Genomic DNA, 21,660 nt, shown 5'->3' with positions numbered 1-21,660 from the left:
TATATCGTCTCTACCATCTCTGATGGCTTCCGTAACACCGTGGGGTCGTCTGCGAAATCCTGCACAGCACACTTTCTGTTATCGTTTCAACTACTGCTATCTACGATCTTTTATGATTGGGGTCTTCGAAATATGGAAGCGGGGACCGTTCACGGCACTTCTTGCTGCCTTGTTGCTCCTTGTTTCCCCGGGATACTCTCGGCCTACAGAAACGACTAGTTTGGATCCACTGCCTACACCTTCAACGATCATTGATGTTCTTTCGGCCGATATTGAATATTCCTATTTTCTTCGAATGTTACAGAGAAATGGTATGGTGCCTATCATAAACGGTTTGGGCAACGTGACCCTTCTTGCTCCAATAAACCTGGCTTTTGCCGAGGATGAAGCCAACAATTTTGACCCAAATTCACTCTTGCGCTACATCATCAACCAAAGAGTTCGTGTGGGATATATGGGGAAGAAAGAGATGCTATTTGAGACACTTTCCCAAACACCTTCAGGAAATTATACTATCAGCATATCCCCCGACTTTGACCTGCAAGAATATGTTGTCGATAAGATTGCTGCAATTGTAGAACCTGACGTTTACGCCAAACACCAACAGTCATTTATTCAAGGAATTGACAGGCTTCTACCCGAGCGACCCTCAGCTTGTGAAATACTCATGGGCAATTACCAGGTGGATGGACATGCTATTACTTTTGTTCAACAACTCTTTCAGATCTTATTCAGTGAAGAAGATGTGGAAGTTGCAGAGAAGAAGAAGAAAAAGAAGAAGAAGCATCCCAAATACCCAGTCGTACCTGAGACGTGTAGCGAGTTTTTGAACAAAACCAAAACAGTGTTCATACCGTCAGACTCGTATGTGAACAGCTCGCTTTCAAAGTTACAACGACGCTATTACCTCGCTCTTTATCATGACTTTATGAATCCTGATTTTGACACCACCAAGGATGCAGTCAAGGAAATGAAGCGAGATGTCACTTCTTTGCTCAACAACCTACTAATTCCTGAATACATTTTAGGTGCAAATGGAACCGGAAAAGCTTATAAGGCACCATCAGGAACTATTTATAACACCAGCTTGGCAACTAATAGTAGCAGGCTACTATTGAACGACCAGGTAATTGCGTCCACGAGTGCTGTGGCTTCCGATAAAGTGCTCCATATCTTTGATGACCAGAAGCACAAATTCTTCGACTCCCTTAGTATTTCTCTTGCACCTATGATCCCTCGAAAGGCACTTTATGCGTTACATCTTTCTCACTTCGTTCAGGAATTGGAGCTACATAACCTAGAATCCTTGATTAATGGCTCATCTTCAAACCAAACCATTTTTATCGACATCGACCTGAGAGATGACATTTCCGACGACCTCAAAAGCTCCACCTACGGATCCTATTCGACTAGCGCTAAGCAATCGCTTCAGTATCAGTTTTTAGAAGGCGCTCAAGAATTCAAAGGATATCTGAGGCGGCTTCTAGACTCCAAATTTTGCTCTAAGAAGAAGATGGGTTCTTGCTACAAGGTCAAAGTGGCATCATCCAACGTTTCAACTACCATAAACGACGATGTTAATCTAACAAGAGAGCCAATACGCTGCGTTAACGATACTTACATCTACTTTGCAGACGATGACATTGATGCGCCAATCAACTTCAAACAGACTTTGGGACAAATGATATCCAAAACAGATAACAAAGACGATCTCTGGCACTTGGACGCTCTGAGTTGTTTCAAGACAATTGAGATACTCAAGGAATTCAAGCTCTTGAGTCTCGCGGAAAATGCCCAAGGGTATACGGTTTTTTTGCCAATATCGAATTCAAAGGCTGGTACCAGTACTCGTACTCACTGGGATAGACTTGGATTGGTTTTGCGGTATTTGAACAATAATGAGAAAGAGTTCAAAAAAGTGGTCAAAAATCTCTTTGTTGAAGGTTTGATATACTCGGATTTCCAGGGTGAAAATACCACATTCAAAACTCTTCAAGGTGAGGATTTGAAGATCCAAAACAAGAACTTGAAAGCCTACAGCAACGATATCACATTGAATGATACACAATTGGAGCTTCCTTTGGCAGGAGACATTCTTTTCAACCAAGGAGTGATACAGGCTATTGATCAGGTTCTTCTTCCTCAAAGTCTTCAAATCTCTACGAGAGACCTCATCGAGGCTACTTTCGAGGCCACTCATAAGGCACATTATATTCTCGACTTCCTTGAACAGTTCCCCAAGTTGTCGTCGATGGTTCTTGGACCCGATCCCAACCACTCTCTTTTGATACCATCGCCGCTGTCGTTGAAAGATTTCAACGTTACGGTTTCGTTTCCCGAACTTTTGGAGTTTTTGGAAATGCACCTTATTCCCAACTCAGAGCTTCCGAAACTTCTCTCGTGTGTGGATGGAGGAAGTGTATTTTCTGATCATACGGTAACCGCTCAAAGTGGGCTCTTGTCCACTAACCATAGTGACGTTATGCTATCGTGCCGACACAGCCAAAATTCAGATACCACATACTTGAAGTTTCACGAAAAAGACAACCTCCCAATTCTGTCTTACGACAAGGACCATGAAGTCAAAGTTGTTTCGCATGGATGTTCGTTAGGCGACCAAAGTGGCAAGGCTCAAACTTGTGTTTTCCTTATTAACAAGCCGTTGAACTTGGACTGGCTCAACCACTCCAAACACGATAACTTCTTGCACATTCACCTAGGATTTGTCAGTGTTGGAGTTGGCATTATCTTAGGGTTAATCCTATTTGGAGCTGTATTTTTCTTGCTAGTTTTGTGTCTTGAAAAACCAAGAAAGGGTCCTATGAGTCGTCCTACAAACACGTTCGAAGAAGAACAGGAAAGCAATTTCATGGGAGTACGAAGCTCAGAAGAAGAGGGCATTCCATGGGACCGAGGCTACGAGACGGACTGTGATATTGCATCCGAAACTGAAAGTTTGTTACCATATAAAAAGAAAAGCAAGCACCGGGACTACAAAGCTGGGGGGTCGACTGCCCCGGTTTCTATTCGAACCCAGGATATAACCAAGCATTTGAACCGGGAGAGAAACTTGCCTGGTAACTATTAGGTGGTGGACGCTTAGTATGGGTGCACCGGTGCGAACAAGGTTCTGTTTGAAAGTTAGTTTGCCAATACTTCACAACATGTCTGATGAAATATCGATGGAGGTCCAGCAGCAGCCTGTGGCGGTTGAGATTGCCGACTCCAGCACTTCTGTAGACAAGGAAATGACATCTGAGAAGCAAATGGAAGCAGAAATGATTAAGCAGCGAATGGAAGAAATGGAGCGAGAAGCTGCAAAGCTTAGAGAACTTCATGCCCAGCTAAGCGAAGACAAGGGAGGAGATACCGAGGAGGAGAGACGGGATATCGATTCCCGGTCGATATATATTGGCAATGTGGATTACGGGGCCACGCCATTGGAGCTTCAGCAACATTTTTCCAGTAGTGGAGTCGTCAATAGAGTGACGATTTTGACCAACAAACATACTGGACAGCCCAAGGGTTTTGCGTATTTGGAGTTTGCTGATGTGGATGGCGTCAATAAAGCAGTAGCTACCCAAGACGGCTCGTCGTTCCATGGTCGAGAACTCAAGGTGAGTGCGAAAAGAACCAACATTCCTGGAGTCAACAGCCGAGGTGGACGCGGGGGATTCAGAGGACGAGGAGCATTCCGAGCGAGAGGACGAGGAGGAAGAGGACGAGGAAGAGGGCCTCGTGGGGGAGGCAGGTTTGCACCTTACTAGACCAGGTGATGAGCAAGATTCATATTCTTCGTTGATTGGATTCTATTCTTGGATTCATTCTATGATATTCTGGTCTAGCTCTTGACCTTATTAGCTTCTCTGACCATTTCTGAGACGACAGGGTTCTCTTTCTCAAGTCCTTCAATTACTCCGTCAATATCCTTCCGAGACTTCTCCTGCTCAAATTTGAACTTGCACTCTGTTCTGTCAATCTCGATCTCCAAGCCAGTAATCGCTTTGATGAGGACAGAAGTATAGCTTTCTGGAGCATCGCTCACCTTCCATGGAACTGCTCGTTTGGTCTCATTTTGAGCAGTGAAGCTGTCTAGCTGGCTACGAACCCACTTGCCGTCATCAATGATCCTGGACTTTCCGTATACATGAACAGCCGCAAAGTCCCACGTTGGGACATATTTATGGGTTTCTTGTTTTCCGGGATAATGGCTGGGTGAAATATAGGAGTCTGCAGATTGAAAAATTACCATCACATTATCATTTTCTTTCAAGCTGGGGACCTGGTGGTTCACTTTGGCCACATGTGCTCTGAGGTACGACTTTCCAGTTTCCAGATCAGTGTAGAGATAAAAGGGAATATGGTTTGCGATGAGCCCTTGATCACCAGAAGTCACAACTGTACCCAAAGGATAATTGACTATAAGATCTGCTTGCTTCTCCCAGTCTGTCTCGGCGTATTTCTTAGGAATGTACATGAAAATCTATTAAATGAAATTAGTGACTAATAGTCTAGGTTTTATTGGTATCTCTGCGATTCCCAATTTGGGAGGTGAATGCGAGCGCATCTGGGTCCAATGTGCATGAGAGACACGCACCGTTTATGCAGGTGGATGCGGGTTCCCGAGTCAAGAACATACGGTGGTGGTGAAGCCACGAGTCCAATTGTAGGATCCAGCGATAAGGATCGTCACGGCGTAACTCGCCACTATCGAAATTATGAGGTAGCGGTAGAAGTGCCAGCTTTTGATTAGACCAGCTAACTCGGCTGCAAATGTGCTCACTGTAGTAAGACCTCCACAAAAACCATCACTAAGGCCTTCAAGAATTTGACAAGCAATGGTTGATATGACTAGTTGCAGCGTTGAGGTCTTTCCTCGAGAAAGAACGACAAAAATTGAAAGTAGCAATGTTCCTGAAAAATTTACAATAAAGGTTCCTAGCGGAAATCCTTTGATGCGAGTATTGAACCACCGAGAAACGTAGAATCGACCCCATGCTCCAAAAGGAGCAAATAAGACGGAGAACATCCACGAGCGCCAGGATCCGGATTTTTTGACGGCTATGAGCACAATAGTGACAATATAGGCTACAACTCCCACCACCATGGAAACCCATTCAAGTACTTGATAAGTTTTCAAAGACATACTAGGAAACCTTCTGTCGGAAAATCGAAGCATATCTGAACCCAAATAGAATCCTCCGAGAGATACAGTAACTTGTACTATACCCACGGCAAGAAATTCCATGATTCCATATGCCCTATTGGGGTAAGAAAAATTGGTTGGTTCCGTATTGGTTGATTTGTAGAACATCTCAAGAATAAACGACGAAAATGACGAGAGGGTACCACAGAATCCTGTGGCTGCTCCCACGTACAATGGAAGCGATGCTTTCACAGATTGAAGTTCGCTTTCAGTAATCTTCCATAGCTCGTGAGATTCCACAAGCATTCCCATTACTACGCAAGCGGCGAAATTTGCCCATACAACTCCACTGAGGTAGCTCCCGTTGTATGTAGTGAGTGCTTCAAGGCCTCTACGAGCCAAAACACCCCAAATGGAACCATTAAGTATATTTAACCAAGTCTTGAAACCGGGCTCAACGAGAAAAAGCATCTGTATTGGACTGGCTTTGTCACTTTCGTCATAGTAACCGTCAGGCAACGACGCCAGAAGCGACAGATTTCGTCCCAGACGCTGGCGCAAAACGGGAGGCTGTGTATCGTCTTCTGCATATCCGGACGGTATAGCTTCTGCAAGTGAGTCTTCTCTGCGCATTGTCAATTGTCTTGATACCGGAATTTCAGGCTCGTCGGGATCATACCCGGACGGTAGATTGCTGCTGAGGGTTTCCCCGCCATGGTCTTGGCTTTGTGGTGGCCCATTGGATTCCATGATGGTTTATTTACTGTTGGGGTGTATTTTAGAGATGCCTCGCCTGCAGGAGCTATGCGTGGGATTTTATGCATGATGCACAGTGTTTAGACGCAGATGTCAAACGTGCATGATGTGGGAAGCTTGACAGCTATGGCTGCAAATTGAGCTAGCATTTGTTGCATTTTCGTTATTAATGTCTTTGTTCTTGGCACTTTTTTGACCGGTGGGTCGGTCCTGTATGTGCTTTCCTTAAACGGGCATGAGATCCGAAGCTCCAAAACCGCCGATTGTCTTTTGTTTGTCATGACTTCAGTTTTTGTTTCTGGAGCATCTGGCTTCATTGCCCAGCATATAGTGAAGGCATTGATTGCCAAGGGCTACGATGTTGTTGGCTCGGTGCGTTCCGAAGCCAAAGGTGAAACGTTGAAGAAATGTTTGAATTCTGAAAAATTTCAATACGAATTGGTTAAAGATATTACCGCTGATGGTGCGTTTGACGCTGCAATCAAGGCGCACCCCGAAGTTACTGTACTTTTGCATACCGCGTCGCCGTTCTTTTACGATACTACAGATCCAGAAAAAGATTTGGTAATTCCTGCCATCAATGGTACTCGCAACATTCTCGCGGCCGTCAAGAAATACGGTCCTCAAATCGAACGGGTGGTTATCACCTCTTCTGACGCTGCCTTGTACTCTTATGAGGGCGAGCAGGACGCCCTGAACTCGTTTGACGAGTCTAGTTGGAACGGAATCAGCTATGAAGATGCGATCAAAGACCCGATTTCTGCCTACTACGGTGCCAAGACGTTTGCCGAAAAATTGGCATGGCAGTTTTTGGAGGAAGAGAAGCCAAACTTCAAGTTGGCAGCCGTCAACCCAGTTTATGTGTTTGGACCGCAGGCTTTTGACAGCGAAGTTGGTGAAAAACTCAACACTTCCAACGAAATGATCAACACTTTACTTAAGGTTGGGCCTTCGGGATCTTTTGAAAACGACAAAGGAGGTTATGTCGATGTGCGGGATGTTGCCAAGGCACATATATTTGCGTTTGAGAACGATTCGGCTATAAATCAGCGACTTTTCATGACAAACGGTAATTTTAGCACGCAAATGATGGTGGATATTATCAACGAAAAGTTCCCACAATTGAAGGGGAAAGTGCCCAAAGGAACGCCTGGTTCTGGTCCCGCCGATATTAAGACTTTGGCTAGCAAACGAAATGAAAAAACCCGGCATTTGTTGGGATTTGAGTTTACACCGTTGGAGAAAATCGTGGAGGATGTTGTGGCTCAGATAAGAAACAGACAGTAGAGAAAAAGACAGTAGAGAAACAGACAATAGAGGTAAGTACAGTAAGAAAAGTAGAATGTGAATTGAATTATACAGAAGCATCTTCGACCTCGGAAATACCCTCGGCCTTGGTGCTGGAATGAGGAGACATTTCTCCTCTGAACTCGTGCTCGAGTGGAACATATGATGGAGATTTCCAAGCGTGGTCAACATGCTCGTACATGGCATCGATTTGCTCCAAAGTCATACCCTTGGTTTCGTAGACCATAAAGTAAGTGAAGAAGAAACACAAAAAGTTGCACCCACCCCAAATGAAGAAAACCTTGGAACCCAAGTTGGCATTTCCTTTTCCAGAGTCCACCATGTATGGGGTAGCGTATGCAATTGCCCAGTTCCACAACCAGTTGGAAGCGGTAGACATGGCGACAGACTTGGCTCTTGTTCTCAATGGGAAAATTTCACCGACAACCACCCAACAAATAGGACCCCAAGTGGATGCGAAAAATGCAATAAAAATACACGAGAAGGCCACCAACACTTGGTTAGCTGCCTTGGAGCTTGCTGCTACTCCCACAATGGCCACAATTAATTGCGAGATACTCATACCTGCGGCACCAATCAACAACAAGTTACGACGTCCAACAAGCTCAATTGCAATAACACCAGGAATTGTCATTCCCACGTTAACAATGTTGGTAGCCAAGGAAATCAAGAACTCGTTTTTGATACCAGCACTTTGGAAAAATGTGGTTCCGTAGTAGAAAATAAAATTCACACCGGTCAATTGTTGGAAAGCTTGAAGCCAAATACCCGTCATCAATCTTTTGAACTGCTTGTTGTTTCTGGAGAAAAGCATAGCCAAAGAAGGCTTTCCAAACGAACATTCAAACTCGTAAGCGGCTTTGATGTCCATGTACTCTTCAATTAAATCTGGGTGATCAATGGGCAATTTTCTCAATCTTCTCAACGAATCTTTGGCCTTGTCATCTTTACCAACATGGATGTAGAACCGAGGAGATTCAGGCAAAAGAATCATACCAATACCCAAAATCAACGACCACAAGAATTGAATGGAAATAGGAATTCTGTACGATCCAGAATCGTTTCTGTTTTTGGTTCCTTGGTTGACACAGGCTGCAAGCAACAATCCAATGGTAATTGCCCATTGATAAAGAGACACAACCGCACCTCTAATCCACTTGGGAGTACATTCTGATTGGTAAAGTGGAACACAAGAAGAAATTAATCCCACCCCAAATCCAGCAATGGCTCTACCCGCACAGAATAATGGAATGGCTGTGGCAGCAGCTTGTAAAATAACTCCCAAATTGAACACAAGTAAAGAAGAAATAATCAATGTATAACGACGTCCAAGGGTATCGTTAAGTAAAGGAGCAAGCAAAGATCCAAAGAAAGTACCCACCGATAAAATCGACACAATAAGAGATTTTTCCGATGATGAGAATGTATGTTGTGGAACACCTTTATCGTGTTTCCAGTCTTGAGGAAATCTTTCTGTCACGTACTTCATTCCCAAGATTCCACCAATGGTTCCGGTGTCGTAACCAAACAAAATACCTCCAAACGCAGCAAACAATCCGACAAAGATCCCCATACCAGTGGATCCCGCCTTCTTCTCTCCGACATTAACATATTTACGCACGAGTGCGTTATCTTCTAATCCCATAAGTTTTCGTATGAAAAATCCTCGACGAATTAACAGCCTTTTATAGTGTGCCGAGCCGACACTGCAGGTCACCAAATCTTGGTTCAACGATCGTGTTGGATGAATTTGCAGCTTTGGAGGTAAGGCGTCATGCGGCTAAAAAATAATTTTTTTTCCCGCTCATGCGGGGTGCATGCGTCAGGAAAAACCACTTCCTGACACAACACCGATCGAGCTAATTGAGCACGGGTTTTTGGTCTTATTTAGATCACAATGACATCTCCAGATTTTGCGGAATAATGGTAATTTGGTACCAAATAGCTCAATAGACCCTAAGTTACCGTCGCTTATCCCCGAAATGCTGCGATGATACAATCCAAGGCGTACTATATGCAAGTGTTCTTCCGGCGGAATAATACTTCTTGGTTGGGAAGTGCAGACCGAGAACCCACAGTATATCTCAGCATGCATGATGATTTTTTACTCGGCAAATCCCCTCGGCATGTTCATAACCTAACGCGGCCCCACACGCCCCACAAATACTTTCACGAAAATTGGGGTACATGCATAAGTTGCATTTGCAATAGCGGGGATCATGGGGTTGCATTTCCCTGAGTGGAGGCTTAGAGGTTCGTAAAATTGAACCCTGAGGCTCGAGTAAACGCTAATTGTAAACACTACCATCTCCAGAAGCCATTAACGTTTTCAAAAGCTTTGGTTAAGTCTTCAAAGCAATCTCAACATGTGCGTCACCAGAATTTTTTTTTCGGAGAATAATATCGCGTCTCAGTGGAATTCGGAAAGGGCAAAGCGGCTGGTTTGCGCAGTTTCACAACCTTAATGTTAGGTAATCGTGCAGATAGTGACGAGAAAAACGCTGGGTTTCCTGCATCGCATTATCGATTGCGGCGTGTACGAGTAAAAATGTGGGCAAAATATGCAGCAATTATTCCGTTACGAGGAATATATATAGTTGGTGCATGGGTGCAACGCCGATTTTCCGAAACAATCTGCTGCAAGAATATGCGGGGGGAGCGTGTCGACCCTTTTGTGGCTTTTAATAAGAAATCCTCCTGTACTTGTCGAGCTCACTTGCTTTCGAACTCATCATCCAATTAAATTAAAATTAAATTTGACTTATTAGTTTCGGAGAAATGAGGTCAAGGTTCGGAATATTTTTGCACCCAATACCAATTGTTAATTCTGGACGATTTCAACTCTAAGATGCAAAATATTAAGAAACGCCAGATTACTGCCGAGCTCGGATCACTTGTGCATGAATCCAACAATGCTGCGGCGGCTAAAGACAAGAAAAATTAAATCCGAGATCCAACAAAATATTTTAAGAAAATACGAAACGAATGTGGAGGGAGACTTGATTCACTTGAGGGTGCATAAAGTTGACCTTCACACAATTGTAATACGCTATACCTTGCTTCGCACTTATCGGTCACTTTGTTGTGGTGTATGGGTGTTTCCACAGTTTCAAATAATAATTCTGCAAATAATTCGAACTTTCATTGTAATCAACATTGACTGAGTTCATACGCCATTTATTTTGGCTTACTTTAGGCTTTTCAAATGCCGTTCACATTGACTTAATGACTTAATCGAGATGAGATTGTAAGAGTATTTATATGTTTCTACCAGTGATGAGTAAGCGCCAGGAACCGGTGCTTTGTTTAGCAATTATTCCGCAAAATACGTCAATGTGGCATTTTCGGTGGCTTTGTCGGAACCCTGTTCTGACAAATCAGTTACAATAGCTCAGCTGGTTCACGTGATTTTTGTCATCATGCGAGAGAAGTAGCAAGAATGTTGCAGTACACGAAGACCTATAAAGCCAGGATATACCCTTAATTATTAGACCCTAATTTCCATTTCTTGACTATGACGAGCAAAGTGTTTATTACAGGTGCCACCGGATACATAGGAGGAGAGGCGTTGTACCAGCTTCTCAATTGCTCCAAGAATTATGAGATTACTGCATTGGTGAGATCGGAAGAAAAAGCCGAAAAACTCAAAAAAGCTACGGGAAACAAAGTCCAGACGGTAATTGGACAACTTGACGATTTGGAATTGATCGAGGAGCAAGTTCGTGCAAGTGACATTATTATTAATACTGCTAATGTGGACCATGTTCCGAGTGCGGAAGTGCTCCGCAAGGCATTGACTGCGAAAAAAGAACCAACTATTCTCATTCATACCTCAGGAACTTCAGTTTTGGGAGAACCCTTGGATGCTAACAAGAAGCCCACTTTGAAAGTGTGGTCGGACGAAAAGGATATTGACGAAATTAACCTGATTCGTGATGATGCTCCTCACCGTCCCGTCGACAAGCTCATCTTGGAAATCCAGGAAAAGAACCCGCAAGTCAAAACTGCTGTTATTTGTCCATCGCTTATTTTTGGTATCAGCCATGGCTACGACAAGGTCAATTCGGTCCAGATTCCAGAATTGATCAAGGCTAGTGTCAAGAACGATGGTCCATTTTCGGTGTATTCTGGAGAAGCTATTTGGAGTCATATTCACATCCACGACTTGGGAGAGCTTTATAAGGTTGTTCTCGACAAGCTCGTGGCTGGCGAGAGCATTCCTCAGGGCAGAGAGGGCTACTATTTTGGTTCTTTGGCTCTCAAGAATGAGCCTACTCCAACTGAAGAACCCACTGAAGTCGAGCATTTGTGGAGAAAATTGTCAGAAAAAGTTGGTGAGGTACTTTACAAACGTAAACTTGTGAAAACTGACAAGGTGCAAGAGCTTCAACCAGACCCAATTGTTCAACTCAAGGATGGAGACGTATTTGCACCATACTACTGGGGTACTAATTCCAGGTCTCGTGGTGACAATGGCTATAAAATTGGATGGAAACCCAAGTATACTACTCTCAACCAGTTCTGGGATGCGGTGGAACAGGATTTGGACCACTTGATCAAGATTGGGCAAGTCAAGGAATCAAAGTAGGAATAAGATAGAATTACATTAAATCCCAGTTTAATTATTTCACTCGAAATTGGTTTGGTCTAAAACTATTCGAAGGAATAGGAATCATGTCACAATCTGCAGCGAAATATTTATGTAGTCTCCTGTCATACTTATGGAATGTTACTATTTTGGACGCACATATACGGTATTGGTTATCCGTTTTGGGGGCTTGGCATGCACGATTTTTTTGTGCAGACACTGCAGATTTGGCAAGTTTGAGTATCTAAGACAAGTATCAAATACTCTATTTCCAAGTCTCCTCTATTGCCATCACGTAACATTAGAAGAGCAAAAAGTCTCTTTTTACCAAATTACTGTCTCAACTTTTTTCGTAATTCGTATCTTTTTTGTCGGCGCAGCCGTTCCGTGCATATTCTGGTGCGGCAAGATTGTTTCCTATAAATAACTGGCGCACGCTCAAAATTCATTCTTCACAAGTCATTTTAACTAAAATGCAAGGAGTTACTTTTCTTCTCTGGGCACTCAGTATCGTGAATGCTACTGCCAGATGGGCTCCCAAACCTGAAGTTACATGGGATTACCATCTTAAGTCAGCTTTAAAGACTCCAGTCAAAGGAATCGAAGTTTACGATATTGATCTTTTTGACAACTCCAAAACGTCAATTGCCAAGTTTAAGGACGAGGGAATCAAGGTGGTATGTTACTTTTCGGCGGGAAGCTACGAGAACTGGAGACCCGACAAGAACGAGTTTAAACTGTCGGATTTGGGGAAACCATTGGATGGCTGGGAAGGTGAAAAATGGCTTGATCTCAACTCGGACAATGTTCGGAGTATCATGAAGGCCAGAATGGACATGGCAGTGGACAAAAAGTGCGATGGAATTGACCCCGATAACATTGATGGCTACGATAATAAAAATGGACTTGGTTTGACAAAGAAAGATTCCATCAATTATGTCAAATTTTTGGCAAAAGAAGCCCACAAGCGTGGTCTTGCGGTCAGCTTGAAGAACGGCGGTGCTATAGTGGACGATGTAGTGGGAGATGTGGATTTTTGTGTGCAAGAAGAGTGTGTCGAGTATGACGAATGTGACTTGTACCAGCCATTTATCAAGGCTAACAAGGCAGTTTTTCACGTTGAGTACCCAAAAGGAGAAACTCTGAACAACAAGAATGTTAGCGCTGCAAAGGTGAAAGAAATCTGCAACAACAAAAACGCAAAGAAATTTTCCACCATTATAAAGAATATGAATCTCGACGACTGGATTCAAAAGTGTCCCAAAAATTAGAAAAGAGTATGAAAGATTAAGATGAAAGGATTAAATATGAAAAAAAGTTAAAATATGACTTCACTCAAATTTTTTGTAATAAATAAAAGCAGGTCTATTGACTTATTGTAGCGAGCTGCTTTGCAAGATATATACGCTTTCGTCAAGACGCTTTAGAAAGTTCTAGCTATGCTCTCTTCAAAGTACTCAGAAGATGCTCGACAAGTACATCATTGAAAGAAGTTTTTTTAAATTTCAGGATTTTTTTTCAAAAATTACCTTCAATAAAGTTCTCTTAAAATTTCAAGAATTTTTTTCAAAAATTCTTTCAATTTTCAAAATTCTTTCAATTACCACCCAAACGACTCTGTATGCAAGTAAACCTCCTCCACACCCTGGTGGTTGGCATCTGAGTTGAATACCCGGGCCTGGAGCTTGGATGCAACTTGGCTCACCGCAGCCTTCATCGAATCTGAGCCTGAAGAAACAATCATATTTCGTCTTCCAAGAATCACTGAGGCCGTCCGGAGCACCTGGGTGATATCTGGCTTTCCGTAAACCACATCTATACCCAAATCTTTGCGGGTGGTTTCTATTTCTTCTTCTTTGGCTTTGGGTGCTTCGTTCTCAACATAGCCTTTTTGACAGACATAAATGCTCACTTCAAGGGCGTCTCCAGCACGCTCTATACAGCGACTGATTTCGTCCTGGAACCAACCTATATCGTGCTCGTAGCGTACAATCCACACAAAGTGGACTTTTTGGCGATTTTCAACTTTTTCATTTTGACGATTTGCAGCAATGAAATTCGCCAGTTTCATCAAAAATGGAAGTACGGCACTTACTCCGCTGCCTGTGGCTAAGAGAATAAGCTTGTCAAAACAGTTAGAGTCTCGGCTGCTTCCCCCATAAGGTCCGTCGACATAAACTTTCTTGTTCATGGAAATATTTTGTTCGAGTTCCATTTGCAACTTTTTCGTAAGGCCCTTTTTAGGAACAACCACAAACTTCATGTCGGGATTCTCTTCGTCTGGGATGGTAGCCACGGAGAAAGGATGGTTATCCAAGATTCTCGAGCCGTAAAAACGAAGGTAGCAGTGTTGACCAGGCATACAAGAAACTGAATTGCCAGGAATGGAAACCAAAAAGGCATTTGGACCCGATCTGGTCAACTTTGCAAGTCTAGGACGAAGGAAAAGAGCATTGGGTTTGAACGCTGTCTTCACCAAAATCCGATAACCGATTTGAGATGCCCAGAAAGCCAAAGCTCCCCACATGTAATTTTGCATATCCAAGCTCTTATTGATGTGCCACACCAATGTACCAAAATATGCAATTCCAAACGCCCAGTGGCTCGAAACAAACACCTCGTAGCACTGGCGACGAACCCACTTGTTGGATAGCGTGCACAAGAGACCCAAAAGGATCAAAGGTGGGAGACCACTTTTATAGTAAAAGTCAGTGGAAAAGTTTTTCCGCAAGCCAGAAGTGCCAATTTCCACAAGATCCTGGTGGATGAAAGGGATGGTGTGAATTATAGAGAGCACCAAAGCTGCTAATCCAACAAATTGATGGATAGAATTCAATTTTTCATAGGAAATTCCAGTAAGCAACGAGATCATGTTGCATTTTCCAGACAACAAGTACACGAACGGAGTCAATGCTGTAGCCATAACTCCTGCTCGGACTGCCAATGGAGGAGAACCAAAACCTCCACAACCTCGGTACCAAAAATGAGGTATGAAGCAGTAGCAAAATAAATAGAATGCACTTGCAGCCATAAATAGAAACGAGCCTACCGATGGTGGAAGTCCAAAGATCTTGCATAGCGACAGCGGCAACTGTTTGTATCCGAAAAATCTGCAATAACTCGTAATAACGTCCCAGAAAGATGAAAAGATTGATCCATAAGTATGGTGATTTTCGCCATATCTACGATCTTTCACCCGGTACCACAAATTTTTGACCATAGCAATAAACACAACCACTACTCCAAAGTACACGGTATATTTGGCGTACTTGGGTTGTTCAGTCCACGGAACCTCTGCTTGCAGCTGCTTATGGTAAGATGCATAAAGTGCGGTTTGGGCGTCGGCCACACAGTCCAATCCCTTGTAAGTGGCACCACTGGAGCCTGAACCCAGGTCCATCATCATATGCTTATTCATTGTTGGTGGGCAAAAACCTCGATTCTCCACTGTTCATATATTGTTGACGGGCTTCGTAAAAACGAGCCGCATCGCTAGAATAGGAAAGAATAATGGCGCATATCGATGAGCAATTTACAATCAATTTGCTCATGAGCTATATACTGGAATTGGATAAAGAATGAGTAATTAAACTGTAACGAATTTGTGTTATTGGCTGCAAATTGATTGCAACGTGCATGATGCATGTTAAATCTCGCTTGCTGCAAATGCATGCGAGATCGAGCGCAAAGAACAATTAGGCGTTATCATTAATCTATATGCATATCTCATAAGAACAATTAAAAGCCAGCGTATTTAGATCTAGCTCTGATTTTGGGGCCAAACATGTAGAATGCCACAGGAATAGCAATCATTCCAACGGAAATGAATCCCAAAATGGTCGAGCCCCAACCAACGGGAAACTTGCTGGTTTTGAGGTTGTTAAACAATGCACTTCCAAACAAGGGGAAACATCCTGCAATCACCGATCTGAACAAATCATTTCCAGCAAACACAGAAGCCATGTAACGAGGGAACGACATGGCCATGTAATTAAAGAGGGTTTGGAAAATGAAGAATGCACCAAAAGCAAAAGTTGCAGCACCGATCATAGCACCCATCCAGTGTTGGTTAGCACTAGATGCCCATCCGAAAATAAATATACCAATTGGCATCATGACACTACCCAAGATGGACGAAGGAATGAACACTTCTGGGGTGATTGTTTCAGCTTGGCCCGTCAAAAACTTCTTGGTGAACTGTCTGTAGATGATGACAATATAGAGGGCGGCACTAATAATGATACCGATCATCACACTGGTATACGAGACACCCAATTCGACCAAAGTAAAGTGATAAGTTTCGATGAAAACGATTGGGAAAGCCTCAAACCACAAGTACATGATGGAGTACACCAAGGCAATGTAAAGGTTGATGGAAAGAACCACCGGTTCGAAAATGGAGATTTCAATGGGTCTCCAGAGAGTATCAATGGCCACTTCTCTTGGAGTCAAGTGTTTGTTTTCAAGTTCTCCTTCACTGATGATTTTTTCATTACCAGTCAAAGCTCTCAATCTTTGAGCCTTACGACGCAAAATGGTTTTTCCATAGGTTTCAGGAAGGAAGAATGTAAGGAAAAGGAAACAAGTACCGGAAATGATCATCATGAATCTGAAAGTCCAAACCCATTCTCCATGTGTACCATTGACCAACGCAGCACCAATCAAAGGACCCAAAGATGGACCACAAACCGCACCCATACTCCAGGCAGCGATACCAACGGGCATATATGGCAAAGTCACCACATCTCCAAAACTGGCACCACCGGTAGCCAAGGCTGGAGAAGCAAAAATTCCAGAAAGAAAACGGAGTACCGTCAAAGATGCAATCGAGTGAGTTCCCAGACCGAATCCCTGAGGAATCTGGAGAATGAAAAAGATGAACAAGGTGACGATGTAAATGGAGGTTCTTCCAAACATGGAATTTTCAGACATTGGAGAGAACACCATTGGTCCCAAACCATAACCAATGACAAACATAGTCAAAGGAAGTGTTGCCTTGACACGAGTAATGTTGAGATCTGCCATGAGCACATCAACACCGGGGGTATAAATGGCTGAACCCATATAGACGGAAACCGTCAAGAAGGCGATTTGAAATGCAAAGATGACTTTCTGCCACAAAGGCCAGTTGTAAGGATTTTCCGGGTCATCCGGTCCATCAAAGTCCACCATTATGTAGTCATTCTCATCTTTTTCCGCATTTTCCGCATCCTTTTCATCCTTTGCCTCTGGTTGACTGAGAGTCGAACTGCTCGAACCAGCTGAACCCTCGGCAATACCCTCGGTATTACCCTCGGTAGATTTCTTACTTTCATTGAATTCCGCAACTTCACTTTCGCCCAAATATTTGGCGGGAACCACGTAATCGGGTCTTTCCTCCTTGTGGTTGAAGAGCCTGTGGCCGGATCCATGGTAGACCATGCGGCCGAAAAAACTATCTCTGACAAAATGTCTCATCGAAGCTCAAAAAATAATGAATAAAATGAGGTTCTGCCGCATCCTTATATAGCCGTATGTTGCCACCAAACTGTTGCACGGTGTTGAGTAATCCAAACCTAAAAACCTGGGCTCGTGGCGGTGTTTACGGCGATAATGTGGTGAAAACGCTCAATGCGGTAAGCCCGGCTGGCGAGATCCGGACTCAGCACGGCTGCACAGAGACGGAGAAAACAGGATCCAGCCAGGGGGCTGTTATTTCCCCAATTTCAACCAGAAAAAAAGGAGAAAAGACCTGTGTCTTCGCTATACCTTTAGGGGCCTGTCACCTTCTTCTTAGCTCTTCATATCAACTCTGTGGCTTTCGTTAAGCATTTTCCATTTAATGACATATGCACGCTTGTCTGCAGTACGACGCTTGGTTCGCGGGTTTTTTTTAGATATTCGAACGGCATTAGGACTTAACCCTCCCGCACTTTCCCAATGAGGAATACCCGAAGGTAAATTTGTAATCGCACGGTTACGAAGCAACGCGCGGCGATAAGTTTGTCGCATGTTTCGGATCCGGACCCAATGCGTCATAATGATGACAAGACGGAACAAATGACAATGGGTGTTGAGTTATAATAAGTTTGTGTTGGGAGGCTAAAAATGACTTGAAATGAGTTTTGGTGAGTGTTCATTTTTTTGGTGGAAGTTGTAGTCATCGATTTTTGGTTGTCGTCAGCTTGTGGTTATCGCATATTTGCTCAAGTGGAGTTTTGAGTCTTGGCTTATTTGCTCATCTTCATTTTGGGTTTCTTGCTCATTCGTACGGCTGAGAAATTCTGTTGCATTGCGTTATGTAAGCGCATGGAATACGGTAAGCTTCGGTGTACTGGATGTTAATGCCAGCTGTCCGTGGAACTACAGAAGCTGTAAGTTCCGTGAAAGACCAATTGACTGGTCAATTGCATCGAGTTCGTCAACAAAAACTTATGTTTGGGTTCCTAGTCCTCAAAATCCAGACAAACCTACTTTAGAGAAGCAAAAGCGGTTTTGAGTCTTGGCTGAAAATTGCACTTTGAAGTGACTTTTAGCAGACTTTAGCCGATTTTGGCTTGACTTTAACTCGATTCGTGTATTCGACTCCTATTCTTCAACTCTAGCAGCAGCTGGAACAAAAGTCTTGGTCGTGATTATATTCTTTTTTCTTCGCTTCAAGTCGAAGCTTTCCATGGATCAAAAAAACTTTTCTTGTTACAGAGTACCTCATGAAATATGGAAGCGGTGCTATGGACGTATACCAAGTATTACCATCGATAGGAACAGGTAGTGATGCTGGCAGATACCTACCATTAGTCTAATTTTCAGATTTATCTGCTTCAAGTACTCAATTGCACTCCACCGTCAGCAAATTGACTGAAAAGAAACTTGGTTAAAATTGTCACAAATCATCAAGACGGTGACTTTTTCAATTTAACAAACTTGCGAATCGTCCAATATCTTCATTACACTTGATAGCCACTGGAAATCTTATCTTTGCTCTTCAGCTTTCTGGTTGCAGTTAATGAAAATTTCCATTTTTGAAAAAAATCTTCTTTTTTGTGAATCCTTCCCCTTCAATGCTGATGGTGCCTGTTGTACGCCAAAAACGTGCCAAGAATCCCCAAATCATAGGTAGCTTTCAAGCTTCCGGCAATTATAAAAGACACCCAGAGGACTCCATGTTGACTAAGGACTCCCACCACCGACGGACCAATAACCTGAGCCAACGTCTTTACCACATTTACCCATCCAAACACTGCTGTTCTTTGAGAATCGGGCACCAAAGTTGCCAAAAAGACATGTTTTGGTGCAACATCCATGGATTGAGTCGATGCTCGAATCACCAAAATTGCCATAGTAACATAAAGAGATGACGGTAATGGTACCAATGCCAATAAAATGGATGCTGGAAGGTGTGTGGCCACCATGGTAACCACGGGTCCTAATCTCTTTGTCAAAGAAGTTGAAAGTAGTGAAGTGAATGCACTCACTATACCGGTTGCGAAAAATACCGATCCTAATACTGAAGCAGAAATGTGGAATTTTTGCTTGATATAATACGATTGCCAAGACATGGATACCAACGAAGAGGCAAACGAGTCTAGAGCAAAAAGAAGCGACAACTTGACGACAATATCCACTATGGATCGCAGAAGTTTGGGGAAGAGATTTGAAATTGTGAAGCTTTTCTTTTTTGGCTGGGCACTTTCCGGTAAGAGTCTTGCGAGTTCTCCGGCTGCGTCTGGAGATTCTTCACCACTTTCTGTAGCAACTCCAGTAGTTGGAACTTCGATTCCAACTTCGATTCCACTTGAAATCGTACATGAAAGAATCACCAGAATCACCGCGAGAACGGTATAACCTCCAAAAGCAAGCTTATAACTATCAAGCAAACTGTAATCCAAAGACAGTTGTGCCCAATCGACAAGTTTTCCACACAAAACTGAACCCAAAGCAGCACAAAAAGCTCCCAAAAAAGTATACCAAGAATAAATATCAGACCTATGTTCGGCCGGAACCAACGAGGCAATGCTGCTTTGCTCAATTGAGCGAAATGGTCCAACTTCACCACCACTAGGAGTCAATATTCCTATCACTGCGGCCACAGTTAAAACGATCCGATTCTCAATAATTGAAAAAACCACTCCAGTAAGAACCATAGCAACCGAACTAATCACAAGCACGTTGCGTCGTCCAATTTGGTCGGCAACTAACGCCAACAAAAAGCTGCTGACCAAATCTCCAATGAATGTGAGCGTCATAAAGAGTCCAATGTATTCATCATCAAACGAAAGTTCGCGAAGATACAACGCAATGATAAGCGAAGTTGCTCCGAATCCAACGAGCCGGAGCATTCTAAGAAGAATGATAACATACACATCCTTGTGTGAATTCACCAAGTTGTAAAATCCAATTTCTTGCAAGATTCCACGCATGGTTGGCATTGACAAAAAGATTTCCTAGGTGTCTCAGAGGCTTATGGTTGGGTTCATGCAGGAATACCCCTAAACGTGGCAACACGATTTGTGGGTTGGTGGCTGTACGTGGAAACTGGAAATGGTGATATTTGCAACCGATGTTTGAGATATGCAAAGTTGACACATTTGCTGCACAAACATGCATGTTTTGATGTTTCTCCGCATTAATGCTGCATTAATACTGCACTTCCCCCTGCAGGAAATCTACCTGAAAATCACATTCCTGCCAAGCTTTCAAAGATATTGGTCAATTGCTTTCAGATGTGATACTTCGTTCCGCTTGATTTTGTTGAAGAACCATTGCCGAATCTCGGCCGAGGTCCCGCACCTCGGCCGAGAATGTACCTGCGAAAATTGCAGCCGTTCATTTAAAAACGGAGATATCTTACGATTCAATTCGTAAAAATGGTATTGCCTAGTCCGTGTTGTGATGAACAAACCTAGTTAACTGCTTCAAGGATGTAGCTTGTGAGGTATTGCGTCCACCTATCAGTTTGAGTTTCGACTTTTTGATATTTTCAACACTTTTTTTGATATTATTCAAGGTATCAAGTTCGAGGTTCGGATCTTCATGAATTTGGTGTCTTCATCAACAGCCTTTGTAAGCAGACAACCTGCATCTTCTGATGATACACTTGGGTGTAGATGTCTCGTGCATACTTGAAATGATTTTTTGCAGCTACGGGTTTATACCTTTTTACTCGCTTGTGGTCTTCATTTGCTTTTATGCTAAGCCAATTAAACCAGTTTGAATAATACCACTTGGTGCTACAGAACCTAAAACAAATGTTTAATGAGTGTTATTGGTCAAGGTGAATGAAAAGTATTATGAACCAATAACTTCATAATTACTTAGAGACCACATGAAAAGAGAAGTCACCATCCTAGGTTTATATCAAGCACTAATCTGGCTTCGAGAATGAGAAGACATCACCTATAGCTTCTATTGCTTACCATTTTTCATTCACCTTGTTGAATAACTTTTTTATAAAACTCTCAGCAACCAGGCGATTTCTGCTTAGAGAAGAAAAGAAAATTAGATTCTTGTTTCCAGGAGAGCTAACCTCACCAACTCAGAAGAGACATTCATGCTTGAATTAACTAATTCAAATCACGGTTCACTTAACTCATTCAATTTTTATGGAACTCCCTTTACACATCCGAAAGAGTCTTACACATCGAAATCAGATCAAATAAAATCATATCAAAATGATTCGAATCTACATTTTTAAGCTTGACCAATTCGCAGTCAGTTTCAACGTTTCTGCAAAATATGCCCAAACTTCGATTCATCATTAATCTTTTCGTTCCATCTATCTTTAGAAACAAATGACCAGCTTGCGAGGTACCGTGAATTTGTCGGATACCCGATTGGGCTATTTGTAATTGTCCCAAAGTCAATGCATGCGGCACTGCGGGCC

General features: G+C 42.9%; 12 protein-coding genes across 12 annotated transcripts; 5 read left to right on the top strand and 7 right to left on the bottom strand. All coding sequences in view use genetic code 12, as the record gives it.

The window, feature by feature from the left end:
- Nucleotides 1-22: 22 nt before the first annotated feature.
- On the top strand, nt 23-3,088 carry PGUG_04896 (uncharacterized protein; the record flags this gene model as incomplete). Its single annotated transcript, XM_001482891.1, has 1 exon — nt 23-3,088. One exon carries the CDS (start codon nt 23-25, stop codon nt 3,086-3,088), a length of 3,066 nt encoding a protein of 1,021 aa, XP_001482941.2.
- A 16-nt stretch (nt 3,089-3,104) lies between these two features.
- PGUG_04895 (uncharacterized protein) lies at nt 3,105-3,767 on the top strand (the record flags this gene model as incomplete). Its single annotated transcript, XM_001482890.1, has 1 exon — nt 3,105-3,767. One exon carries the CDS (start codon nt 3,105-3,107, stop codon nt 3,765-3,767), a length of 663 nt encoding a protein of 220 aa, XP_001482940.1.
- Nucleotides 3,768-3,841: 74 nt separating this feature from the next.
- On the bottom strand, nt 3,842-4,477 carry PGUG_04894 (uncharacterized protein; the record flags this gene model as incomplete). The annotated part of the gene is made up of 1 exon (XM_001482889.1): nt 3,842-4,477. One exon carries the CDS (start codon nt 4,475-4,477, stop codon nt 3,842-3,844), a length of 636 nt encoding a protein of 211 aa, XP_001482939.2.
- Nucleotides 4,478-4,627: 150 nt separating this feature from the next.
- On the bottom strand, nt 4,628-5,896 carry PGUG_04893 (fluoride transporter; the record flags this gene model as incomplete). The annotated part of the gene is made up of 1 exon (XM_001482888.1): nt 4,628-5,896. The coding sequence occupies one exon, from the start codon at nt 5,894-5,896 to the stop codon at nt 4,628-4,630; it is 1,269 nt and encodes a 422-aa protein (XP_001482938.2).
- A 285-nt stretch (nt 5,897-6,181) lies between these two features.
- Nucleotides 6,182-7,189, top strand: PGUG_04892 (SDR family oxidoreductase; the record flags this gene model as incomplete). The annotated part of the gene is made up of 1 exon (XM_001482887.1): nt 6,182-7,189. The coding sequence occupies one exon, from the start codon at nt 6,182-6,184 to the stop codon at nt 7,187-7,189; it is 1,008 nt and encodes a 335-aa protein (XP_001482937.2).
- Nucleotides 7,190-7,256: 67 nt separating this feature from the next.
- HGT12 (Hgt12p) lies at nt 7,257-8,855 on the bottom strand (the record flags this gene model as incomplete). The annotated part of the gene is made up of 1 exon (XM_001482886.1): nt 7,257-8,855. One exon carries the CDS (start codon nt 8,853-8,855, stop codon nt 7,257-7,259), a length of 1,599 nt encoding a protein of 532 aa, XP_001482936.1.
- Nucleotides 8,856-10,724: 1,869 nt separating this feature from the next.
- On the top strand, nt 10,725-11,798 carry PGUG_04889 (uncharacterized protein; the record flags this gene model as incomplete). The annotated part of the gene is made up of 1 exon (XM_001482885.1): nt 10,725-11,798. The coding sequence occupies one exon, from the start codon at nt 10,725-10,727 to the stop codon at nt 11,796-11,798; it is 1,074 nt and encodes a 357-aa protein (XP_001482935.2).
- Nucleotides 11,052-11,516, bottom strand: PGUG_04890 (uncharacterized protein; the record flags this gene model as incomplete). Its single annotated transcript, XM_001482884.1, has 1 exon — nt 11,052-11,516. The coding sequence occupies one exon, from the start codon at nt 11,514-11,516 to the stop codon at nt 11,052-11,054; it is 465 nt and encodes a 154-aa protein (XP_001482934.2).
- A 473-nt stretch (nt 11,799-12,271) lies between the features above and the next one.
- PGUG_04888 (endo alpha-1,4 polygalactosaminidase) lies at nt 12,272-13,069 on the top strand (the record flags this gene model as incomplete). The annotated part of the gene is made up of 1 exon (XM_001482883.1): nt 12,272-13,069. The coding sequence occupies one exon, from the start codon at nt 12,272-12,274 to the stop codon at nt 13,067-13,069; it is 798 nt and encodes a 265-aa protein (XP_001482933.2).
- Nucleotides 13,070-13,398: 329 nt separating this feature from the next.
- PGUG_04887 (putative ferric-chelate reductase) lies at nt 13,399-15,216 on the bottom strand (the record flags this gene model as incomplete). Its single annotated transcript, XM_001482882.1, has 1 exon — nt 13,399-15,216. One exon carries the CDS (start codon nt 15,214-15,216, stop codon nt 13,399-13,401), a length of 1,818 nt encoding a protein of 605 aa, XP_001482932.2.
- A 320-nt stretch (nt 15,217-15,536) lies between these two features.
- On the bottom strand, nt 15,537-17,255 carry PGUG_04886 (MFS transporter; the record flags this gene model as incomplete). The annotated part of the gene is made up of 1 exon (XM_001482881.1): nt 15,537-17,255. The coding sequence occupies one exon, from the start codon at nt 17,253-17,255 to the stop codon at nt 15,537-15,539; it is 1,719 nt and encodes a 572-aa protein (XP_001482931.2).
- Nucleotides 17,256-18,835: 1,580 nt separating this feature from the next.
- Nucleotides 18,836-20,206, bottom strand: PGUG_04885 (uncharacterized protein; the record flags this gene model as incomplete). The annotated part of the gene is made up of 1 exon (XM_001482880.1): nt 18,836-20,206. One exon carries the CDS (start codon nt 20,204-20,206, stop codon nt 18,836-18,838), a length of 1,371 nt encoding a protein of 456 aa, XP_001482930.2.
- Between the last annotated feature and the right edge of the window lie 1,454 nt (nt 20,207-21,660).

Source organism: Meyerozyma guilliermondii, genomic scaffold, assembly GCF_000149425.1.
Source record: "Meyerozyma guilliermondii ATCC 6260 scaffold_6 genomic scaffold, whole genome shotgun sequence".
In the NCBI taxonomy this organism is placed as follows: Eukaryota; Fungi; Ascomycota; class Pichiomycetes; order Serinales; family Debaryomycetaceae; genus Meyerozyma; species Meyerozyma guilliermondii.
The sequence above is the reverse complement of the archived record's forward strand: the minus strand, read 5'-3'. Positions and strand labels throughout refer to the sequence as shown.